The following is an 11,090-nucleotide window of genomic DNA, read 5'->3' on the forward strand; positions in this document are numbered from 1 at the left end:
AGGAAGTGTACATGAGCCTTCCACTTGGGTATGTAGTTGCCTCTCCTGGTGATTTTGTATGCAGATTGAGAAAATCTCTGTATGGTCTTAAACAGTCACCTCGTGCTTGGTTTGGAAGATTTTCACAGTTCATGCGGAAGGTTGGTTACAGACAGAGCAACTCAGACCATACCTTGTTCCTTAAGCATCAACAAGGGAAAGTAACAGCTCTAATTATTTATGTGGATGATATGATAATCACTGGCAATGATACTGTTGAGATAGATAGACTGCAGAGACAGCTAGCCTTTGAGTTTGAGATGAAGGACTTGGGTGAACTTAAGTACTTCTTAGGAATTGAGGTAGCCAGGGGGAGAGAAGGAATCTACCTGTGTCAGAGGAAGTACGTTCTTGACTTGCTGACAAAGACAGGTTTGTTGGATTGCAGACCTGTTGATACTCCTATTGAGCAGAACCATTGTTTAGCTGAGTATCCAGATCAGGTACCTACTGATCGAGCTCGTTATCAGAGGTTGGTTGGGCGCTTGATTTATTTGGCTCATACTAGACCAGATGTTGCATATGCAGTGAGTGTGGTGAGTCAGTTCATGCATAACCCGAGTGAGAGTCATATGGATGCTGTTATGCGAATTTTGAAGTACTTAAAGTCAGCTCCAGGAATGGGAGTACTGTTTTCTAAACACAACAACATTCTTGATGTTTGTGGCTTCACAGATGCAGATTGGGCTGGAAATATTACAGACAGGAGGTCAACATCAGGTTACTTTACCTTTGTGGGAGGTAATTTGGTTACATGGAAGAGTAAGAAACAGAAAGTTGTGGCACGATCTAGTGCTGAGGCTGAGTATAGGGGTATGGCTCAAGGAGTGTGTGAATTGTTGTGGTTGAGAAATTTGTTACGTGATTTGGGTTTCAAACTCAAGAGTACCATGCAGTTGTATTGTGACAACAAGGCAGCCATTGACATATCACAGAATCCAGTACAGCATGATCGTACTAAGCATGTCGAGGTTGATCGTCACTTTATAAAGGAGAAGCTAGATGCCAAAATTATTAGTTTTCCTTTTGTTCCAACTGAAGAGCAACTTGCAGATGTACTTACCAAAGGAGTTTCCAGGAAGGCGTTTTATGACTCACTAAGCAAGTTGGGCATGGTTGATGTATATGCGCCAACTTGAGGGGGAGTGTTAGTGTGAGTCATAGTTCCTTATTAGGAATAGACTAACAAGGGAATATATTGTTATAACTACTTACCTTGTATATGTTGTGTAGAACAGTAGTACACAATAGTTGTAGTACATTGTAGTATGATTGTAATCTGTTTATATACACCACAGAATGGGTGTAATAAGATATCAGAAAATTCATTCTCAATCTTGTTCTATTTGACTTAAGAAACATTGGAGTTCTGGCTCTGACAGTGTTCACATCATATGTCTCAAGATGGTAGATAACTTCAAGTGCATCTATCCCTTCCTGAAACATCCATGCAAAGAATCAAGTTATCTACATAATTCTTGGGATTAATATAGAACCAGGCCTTTGTCTGGGATTATTGATCTAGAACAAAGTTTCCACAAGAGTTATAAGAAGAAGATGTGAAAGAAATTGAAGGAAAGAGAGAGAATGAGATAGAAGGCAGATTGGAAAAAAGAAAGAGAAATGAGCAAGAAAATCAGGGTGAACACAATTTTGTATTTCCAGTCACCAATCAATATGAATAGTCTGAACGCTATATATTTCAAGCAATCCCTAAATATTGAATAAGGTAAAATTAAAACTGCATATGGACCTGAATTATAATTTAAGAAAATCTAATTTCCACCCTTGAGCCTAAGTAAATATATATATTCTGAAATCCCTTATAAATTACTGAACTGTAAAGTGAAACTTGTGATGAAGAGTTCAAAGATCATCTGCTACTACTCTTGCTGGTTTCAAATCTGAAGAAGATATATTGTAAATAAAAAGCATTTGAATATAGAGAAAAAGTATTAGAGAGATAATATCTTAGCCTGTCAGGTATTAAACTCTGCATGGGAAAGGCTATTGAACATTAACACCGAACCTTTAAACATACCAATTTAATAACCTATACAGATTTCAGACACATATTACCAATTCAATGCCCTCATCACAGACAACAACCAAATTTTTATCAGACACTTTGACACAATTAGGCCTAAGCAACAAGAACCCTGCCATGGTTGAATTTTTATACTTGATCAAATAAGATTTATGTTGTGTATACCAAGTTTATGAACAGACATTTCTTGTTTATAAAATGAAAAAAATGGTGCAGTTAGCATTTTCTAAGCACTGTTGGGGGAAATATAGAGGGGAAAGGAAGAAGACTGGGAATTCTAGTTATATAAAAAGACATAACATATCATGGCCTCGAGCCAATGCACTGCATTGGATTAACAGCTCAGATTTACGTTATCTAAATAGAGAAGTAAACTGATCTCCCAGCTGACGCAAAAGGTATGGAACTGGATCCCCACTGAAGTGCAGCTTCTAATTTAGCCAAATAGCGACAAGCCGCAGCAGCAACAAGTGATAAGTCCAAGCCGCCGGACAAAAGACACCTAATGGTCATAAGTCTCTTTAACGCAGCCTACAACAGTAGGAAAAGGTAAAAAGAAAATTTAAAGAAATGTATGACGCAAGCAATTATAAAGAGTGACAGCAGAATGAGACCCAGAGGCCAGTTTAGGTCTCTTTAACAGACCACATATATGATGATCATTCATAGCTTTGATAGGACAGGCTGAACTCATATCTACATCTTTTGCATTGCACACCATTACTATAAAGGCATAGGTAAACTGCTACACTAATATTATGGTACAAAGCAGCCTGAAAGAAAAGCTGTATGCAACTTTCTATAATTATACCAGAAATAAAAAATATCAAAAGGGAAATAATAGAACGAGTATATCATCTGATCCGAGTGTGTGTGTGTGTGTGTGTGAGTTAGAAGCCATTTCTCAAAAGAAGTCAAGCTGTCATTTTTTTTAATAGCATATTCATTTCAATTTCAAGCTAATTTACCAACAACCCAGTTCCTTTTCCATCAATTCTGCTATTATCCAGTCACTGCAAATTTACCAAATTGGGGTTAATGAGGCAATTAGCCTCCAAATGCAGATGTAACGTTGCCCATTCAATCAGAGTGTACTGAGCATAAACACAAGTTTCAGTCTCAGAGATAATTATGGCTAACCATAAATTTGAGACTAGAAAGTGGGTAAAGCTATAGTATGTTAACATTTCTCATACATCAATTATTTTTACCACTTTAAGAACTTATGTTACCACTTTGAGGACTAATATTACTATTTTGAGGACTCATATGGTAAACTAAGAAAATTTACCACTTTAAGGACTCATGTTACCACTTTAAAAACTAATATTACTATTTTGATGACCATGTGGTAACTAAGAAAATTTACCACTTTAAGGACTCATGTTACCACTTTGAGGACTGATATTACTATTTTGAGGACTCATTTTACCACTTTTAAGGCAATTGTATGCATATCATACGTTAACACATTGTAGAATTTTCCCTAGAAAGTATATCAAATCCCACTCTCATTCCTCACAAATATCAAGTCCCTCTTCAACAAAAGTTCCGATCAAGCAAGTTCCTCAAGAAAAAAAAATCTCATTATGAACAAAATCCCATGAATATTTAACGCTTCATGTTGTACACAAATTAAAGGTATGGAAATGAGAACAACACTTGTATTTGAACTTCGAAGTGGAAAAAACTTGGACCTCGATCTAGTCCTCGATTTACGTACCTTCTGTTCAATCTATTCATTCCAGAAAAACCCCAACTAGGAGGCCCTCCATTGTTGAAATCTACTTGCCCTAGCAGTGGCAAAAATCAATTCTTAACCTTATCACCAAGTGATGTAGCAAATTCAGTAGTACTAGTCATGAATCCCGCGCGATGCTACTAGTTTATTTTCTACCTCATTTTTAGGCGTAAAGTAGCTATTCAAAAAATGATGGCTTACTTTCATGCTGAATATGTAACTAAAGCCTTTATTATTTACATATACAAAAGTTAGTGTTCTAACCAGACTTGTGTATTTACATATTTCAAAATATGACGAATACTAAAAATTTGGTACTAAACTTGGCCAACTAAATGTGAAACTCGAGCACACAATAATTTAGAACAACACACAAATTGAATAGGTAGCTTGATGGCCATATCTCATCTAGAATTACACCAACAACATTCAAGGTATAGAATTTCATGCAAATACTGTTAAACAGCGACAAGCGTGGCCAGTGGCCCACCATTGTACCGATACTGTCCCAACTTAACCACCCATTAGGTGTTGGGTTTTAATTACAAAAGGCCTCGATACAATTAGGAAAGAGCCACCCACTTATAAGTTATATTATATTTTGTCACTTTTCCAATGTGGGATCTTTCCTCTCCAACACGCCCCCTCACGTGCAACCTAGCTCTAGGTATGCACGTGAAATTAATTGACAAACCCAATTCCACATTGGAAATCGGGTCACAAGTCCCACATTAGAGAGTTGACCAATCACATAATAATCCAAGGCTCACATCGGACACTTGGCAATAATCCAATCGGAAACTTCCGATGGCCAATTTAATGAACTCAAACTAGGTCCATGATTGGAGAGGAGATTTGTGAATCAATTAAGGAATGAACCCATATCCGGGTCCATGATGGCGACGTATTGAAGAGCGACCCACTCTGATATCATGTTAAACAGTGATAAGCGTGGCCCGTGGCCCACCATTGTAACGATACTATCCCAACTTAACCACCCATTAGGTGTTGGGTTTTAATTACAAAATGCCTCGGTACAATTAGGTAAGAGATCCACCCACTTATAAGTTATATTATATTTTGTCACTTTTCCAATGTGGGATCTTTCCTCTCCAACAAATACAAATCATGATCATTGGATGGGTGTGATTTTGACGGTAAAGTATGGTTATTCAGAGTCACATCGAAGTAAAAACAAAGACAGAGACTGAATTACAACTAGATAATGTGGCACGTGACAATATCAAAATAGTCATATTTGATGAAGGGGTTGTAACACCATTGCCCTGCAAAAGAGAGAACACTGAGACTTCACTACCAAATATGTATTACATGTTCTTTGGAAAACTGAAAATCTAATTAGTCTATAGTTAAGAGTACTACATGTGCTCTATGCTTAGTTAATTTCCAAATATGTATTGAAATGTGCATATCATCTAAAGATGACTGACAAAAGGAGCAAAGTGGTAACAAATGGCGTGCATTTCTAATGCAAGCTAGGGTTTCATTATAGAATTAAGAAGGATGTACAAAGAAGCCAATAATAAGAAAACAATAGGCTGATAGACAAACCATATCATAATTACAAATTCAAATCAGCACAGACCAAGTTGCTTGGTTTGAGCTAGATCTTGCATTTATTCACCCAAAAAAGAAACTAAAAGAGAGTAGTAACGGGGCAGCACTAAGATTAAGTAGGTGTACATACTAGGGAGTCTCAACTAGGTTTGGCACTAGACCCTGATCCTCATCGGTACTCCCAGGTACTATGCCATGGGCCTGGTTCACACCTCACCATGGCGGGCTTCACATAAGGTGTCACCTCGGGCACCCAGAGCCCGGGGCAAGGCCAGCATAGCCCATCTATTTTACAAATACAAGACTGATATGGCATCAGAAGAACCTGCGTCCCACATCGAGGATAGGGGAGACTCCCTTCCCACGCTTGAATATAAAGATTATAGCACAACCACCTTTGACGGGTAATAACTCCTTGATCCACAATTTACTCTACACAGCTATCAGTTTCTCACTCAGGCGTCGGAGAGGTATAAACCGTCCGGTACGGTTTATCCCTCTAACGTTGTGTTCTTGATACAGGATTTAGGAGCCGATCGGTGCCCCAGATGGTATAGCATTATGTGTGAGGTACCCGGAGAAAGCCACCAGAAACATTGGCGCGCCAGATAGGGGAACACGGATATGAGTGAGCCAGAAACGGCAGGTGAGGGGAGAAGTGTCGCCCGGGCACTTGTATTCTCCCCGGGAACTTCATCAGCAGAGGCGCCAGCTGTTCGGAAGGAAACCCATGGTCTCGGATCCTTGGACCCAATAGTCCCGGATCAGGTGACTCCGGTATCGGAGTTAGAGTGTATGCGAGCTGAGATCGCAGCCTTCAGGGAGCAGTCCAGGATCGATCGGGAACAACGGAGTACCGATAGGGAAACAAACCGCCTCACACAACAGAGAATGCAGGATTTGGAAGATGGAAACACGGCGCTGGCTCGAGCACTAGACAGGAGACACCAGCACAACAAGGCACTTACTCAGGCCCTGGCTAGAGCATCCCAGCTAGCAGACCTGAACGCTGCCCCAATAACAGGAAACACCAACACCGCACCAGCACCTCCTACGGAGGGCAGCCAGAGGTTAATCCAGGTACCGGTAGACGTATTCCCGGAAAGCTTGAGGCATCTACCACCACCACCGTTACCACAGGCAGTTCACAGTATCACGCCGGTACCCGACGCAAACACGGCATTACTCTTACAAATGAGCAACTCCTTGCATGCCCTGCAGGCAAGGGTACGGGCCACGGAAAATAGAGACACTTGGAGAGCTATGAACAGTTACGAGGACCGCCCAGGGCCTTTCACCCAACAGGTTAGGGGAGCCATTCGAGCGAATACATCGAAACCACTGAAAATTGACTATACGGGAGTTGGAGATCCCTACCAACATCTACAGGCTTTCCGATTGCAAACAAACGCCAAGGGATATACGGACGAAGTGTGTTGTAACATGTTCCAGGAAACCCTGTCAGGGGAGGCTTTAAGTTGGTTCTACGAACTGCCGGTCGGTTCTATAGGGAATTTTAAGGAGTTGGCTGACAAATTTGTCGCTCGATTCATCTTACGCACTGATGGGATACACACACCGAAGGGCCTACTGAAGGTCCAGCAGGGAGAAGATGAAACCCTGAAGTCTTTTGTAAATCGATGGCAAGCAGCTACCGCTAAGTGCCGGGACCTCAATAAGGAACTAGCTGAGCTGGCTTTCAGGAGGGGCCTAAGGCGAGGAGAATTTCTCTACGGGATCAACCATAATCCTCCAGCTAGCTACGACGAACTGATGGCCACTACCATTAGACATGCTCAGGCCGAATTCAAAACATACGGAGACACGCCCAGACCAGAGCTAAGATTTTCCACACCGACTTCGACGATTAGGGATGAGCCATGAAAGAGGGAGTGGGTCCACAGTCATGATAGGTCACCCCATACCTCGAGCAAAAGAAGCAAAGAATCCTCGTCCAGGTCGAACAGTTACGGGAACACCCACCCTACCCGGGAGCAAAGGGCACAGCAGGGTCCAAGGACACCACCACCACCCCGGTATGAGGTGTTCACAATCCTGAACGCTTCATACGAGACTATCTGGAACTAAAACAGGGATGAGATACCGGGACCACCCCCAAGGAAGTTCCCGAAGAGCAAACTTACCCAGCAGGATACCGGAAAATTCTGCACTTACCACAAGGATGCCGGACACAATACCAATCTGTGTGTTGCTTTAAAAAATACCATCGAGTCCTTCATCCAGAGGGGCAAGCTCCAACGATACCTACCTGCTAAGGAGATAGGAGCGGTCGACGTGTATGGCCAGATATTCACGATCCACGGTGGGGGTCCGAAAGAGTCGCCCGCCCAGGGGAAGAAACGAAATTCTAGTTTCGGCCGTCTAGAAGTTTTCAACTTCCACAAAGCCCTGCAGCAAAACAGTGGCACTAAGTGGACATCGGTGACATTCCTGCAGGAGGAGGAAGCCGATCTGAGGATGCCCCATGATGATCCCTTCCTAATCACACTCCAAATGGACCACTACATAATGTCTAGGGTGCTCATAGACACCGGGGCCTCGGTTAGCGTATTATTTCGCGATGCATACAAAGCTTTGAACAGAGGAAGAGACAAACTATCACAGGATAATGAGCCCCTCATTAGTTTTTCAGCAGACATCGTCCAACCACTCGGATCAGATTACCTATCGATCACGATAGGTGAAAGTCCAAATTGTTCGACCATCAAAACAGAGTTCATCATAGTGGACTGCGTCTCGTCCTATAATGCTATCCTGGGCCGACCGGCACTTTGGCGTCTGAAAACCTTCATAGCAGGTCACATGTTGATGATGAAAGTACCAACCCCGGCCGGCACGGCTACGATCCGGGGTGATCAGGCCGCTGCAAGGAAATGCTATTCTCTAACTGTATCCCGCAGTAAGGGAAAGTCTGAAATGTTGCACGTAGCTACTAACCCTCTGTTGGACAGATACGAGGATCCCAGGGCCGATACCGACCTGGACGAAGAACGGCCCGGTGCCGTAGAAGACATTGAAGAGGTGGTGCTGTCAGAGCAGTTCCCGGACAGAACTGTTAGGATTGGTACAAGGTTGTCTCCGGCTGTCAGGGAAGGATTAATCTCATTTCTCCGCTCTAACACATCCTTGTTCGCTTGGTCCTATGAGGACATGCCCGGGATACTGCCAGAAGTAGCCACGCACAATCTTAGTATCGTTCCTTACTCCACACCTGTAAGACAAAAGCGAAGGGCCTTCACACACGATAAGTACCGAGCTATCCAGGTTGAGGTAAAGAAGCTGATCTCCATCAACTTTGTCAGGGAAGTAACATACCCCCGATGGTTAGCCAACGTGGTATTGGTACCAAAGAAATCCGCGGGAACATGGCGCACGTGTGTCGACTACACAAACCTCAATCGGGCATGCCCTAAAGATAGCTTCCCGCTCCCGCGAATCGATCAATTGATCGACTCCACCGCTGGGTACCGGTTACTCAGCTTCATGGATGCGTTTAGCGGGTACAACCAGATCCGAATGAACCTGGCAGACGAGGAGCACACTGCCTTCACTACAAACAAAGGTCTCTATTGCTACCAGGTCTTGCCTTTCGGGTTAAAAAATGCAGGTGCCACGTATCAGCGACTCGTCAACTCCATGTTTGAGGAAGTTATCGGTACTATCATGGAGGTATACGTGGACGACATGCTGGTAAAAAGTCTAACTCTGGAGGATCATGTAGCCAACTTGTCAATCGTCTTCACCATCATATTGCGCAACGGGATGCGGCTTAACCCACAGAAGTGCATCTTCGGGGTCGAGGCCGGAAAGTTCCTCGGGTACATCATCAGCCACAAGGGAATTGAGGCCAATCCAGAGAAAGTGCAGGCTATAATAGACATGGTATCCCCAACCTACCGGAACGAGGTCCAATCTCTTGTAGGCAAAGTGGCAGCCCTGTCAAGATTCATCTCCAGGCTGACGGACAAGTGTACTCCGTTCTTCAAACTGCTAAAAACCCAACACGTTGAGGTGATAGCCTGGACAGTGGAGCACGAGGCTGCTTTCCTTTGCTTGAAGTCGTACCTATCACAGGTACCTCTACTCTACAAACCTGTTCCTGGAGAAATGCTCTATGTATATCTGGCAGCATCGGCAACTGCTGTGAGTTCAGTCCTGATTAGGAAGGACTCCGATTGCGAGTACCCAGTGTACTACGCCGGGAAAGGTTACACTGGTGCAGAGTCCAAGTACCCGGACATTGAAAGAGTAGCACTGGACCTCCTGGTATCAGCCCGGAAGCTCAGACATTACTTCCAAGCACATTCTATCACCGTTTTCACTAATCACCCATTGAGGCAGGTTTTGCAGAAACCAGAGACATCGGGCAGGTTAATTAAATGGGCCATCGAGCTTGGGGAATTCGATATCAAGTACCTGCCCCGGACAGCCATTAAAGGCCAGGCAGCGGCCGATTTTATTTCCGAATCAATCCCTTCCCATGACCCAAACAAGGAACCACCTGAACCGCTAGCCTCGGATCCACCTCCGCCAAGCATTTGGAGATTATACGTGGAAGGATCATCCAACAAGAAAACTAGCGGAGCCGGCATCCTACTAATTAGCCCGGACGAGCAAGTCTACGAGTACGCCCTCAAATTTGCCTTCAAAGCATCCAATAATACCGCAGAATACGAGGCACTCATAGCCGGTCTGCAGATCTCCCGGGAACTAGGGGTCCAACACCTCCATATCTTCAGTGATTCCCAGTTGGTCGTAAACCAGGTCAGCGGTAACTTCGAGGCAAAGGAGCCCCACATATCCTCCTACCAGGCCTTGGCCCGGGCTTTAGTTCAGAGGTTCACCTCCTACATTTTTACCCAAATACCGAGGGCAGAAAACGACAAGGCAAACGCTCTTGCTAAGCTCGCATCAACTTCTCCAAACCCTACCTATGGGACCACTAAAGTCGAAATACTCGCGGGAACTAGCACTTCCAAAACGGTGTCAGAAATATTTTCGGTGGATCACAAAGCTTCATGGATGGACCCAATTTTGAAATACATGGTTGATGGCCTAGCACCGGATGATAAGGTCGAGGCCAGAAGACTACAGCTAAGATCAGCTCGATACACGATCATGAATGGCAAACTCTAAAGAAGAGGACATTGCTTTCCCAACCTGAATTGTGTGACACCGGAGGAAGGTCACAAAATAATGACGGACATTCACGCTGGTGTATGTGGTAACCATGCCGGAGCTCGATCTCTTGCACACAAGACCCTAAGGGCAGGATATTTTTGGCCAACCATGTCGGCCCTGGCTCAAACTATATCAACTTCTTGCCACAAATGCCAAATGTACGCAAATATCCCACGAGCACCGCCCATCGCCCTTTCCATCCTCCTTGCACCATGGCCGTTCTGTCAGTGGGGTTTGGACTTGATTGGTAAACTTCCCACAGCAGTGGGACAGTTCAAATACGCCATTGTTGCCGTGGACTACCAAACAAAGTGGGTAGAGGCAGAACCTCTCGTCGCCATCACCACGGAAAAAGTCAAGAACTTCCTATGGAAGAACATCTACTGCAGGTTTGGAGTCCCGGATACCATAGTTACGGACAATGGTACCCAGTTTGACAATGATGAGTTGAGGGCTTACACACAAAACCTCGGCACTAAGATC

At 43.9% G+C, this 11,090-nt stretch overlaps 1 protein-coding gene across 1 annotated transcript; it reads left to right on the forward strand.

Annotated features, from left to right (window-relative positions):
- The first annotated feature begins 7,311 nt into the window (after window positions 1-7,311).
- On the forward strand, window positions 7,312-10,562 carry LOC112184244. Its single transcript, XM_024322509.1, has 3 exons — window positions 7,312-7,448; window positions 7,499-9,005; window positions 9,096-10,562. The coding sequence occupies exons 1-3, from the start codon at window positions 7,312-7,314 to the stop codon at window positions 10,560-10,562; spliced, it is 3,111 nt and encodes a 1,036-aa protein (XP_024178277.1).
- The last annotated feature ends 528 nt before the right edge of the window (window positions 10,563-11,090 follow it).

Source organism: Rosa chinensis, chromosome 2 (assembly GCF_002994745.2).
Source record: "Rosa chinensis cultivar Old Blush chromosome 2, RchiOBHm-V2, whole genome shotgun sequence".
Classification (NCBI taxonomy): domain Eukaryota; kingdom Viridiplantae; phylum Streptophyta; class Magnoliopsida; order Rosales; family Rosaceae; genus Rosa; species Rosa chinensis.

What these genes read in the sequence shown, in the direction of transcription:
- LOC112184244 (XM_024322509.1), top strand. Translation starts at nt 7,312, where the DNA reads ATGATAGGTCACCCCATACCTCGAGCAAAAGAAGCAAAGAATCCTCGT. An exon ending in CACCACCACCCCGGTATGAG is followed by an intron (nt 7,449 to 7,498) that starts GTGTTCACAATC and finishes GAACTAAAACAG; the next exon opens with GGATGAGATACCGGGACCAC. An exon ending in AAGGTCTCTATTGCTACCAG is followed by an intron (nt 9,006 to 9,095) that starts GTCTTGCCTTTC and finishes ACTATCATGGAG; the next exon opens with GTATACGTGGACGACATGCT.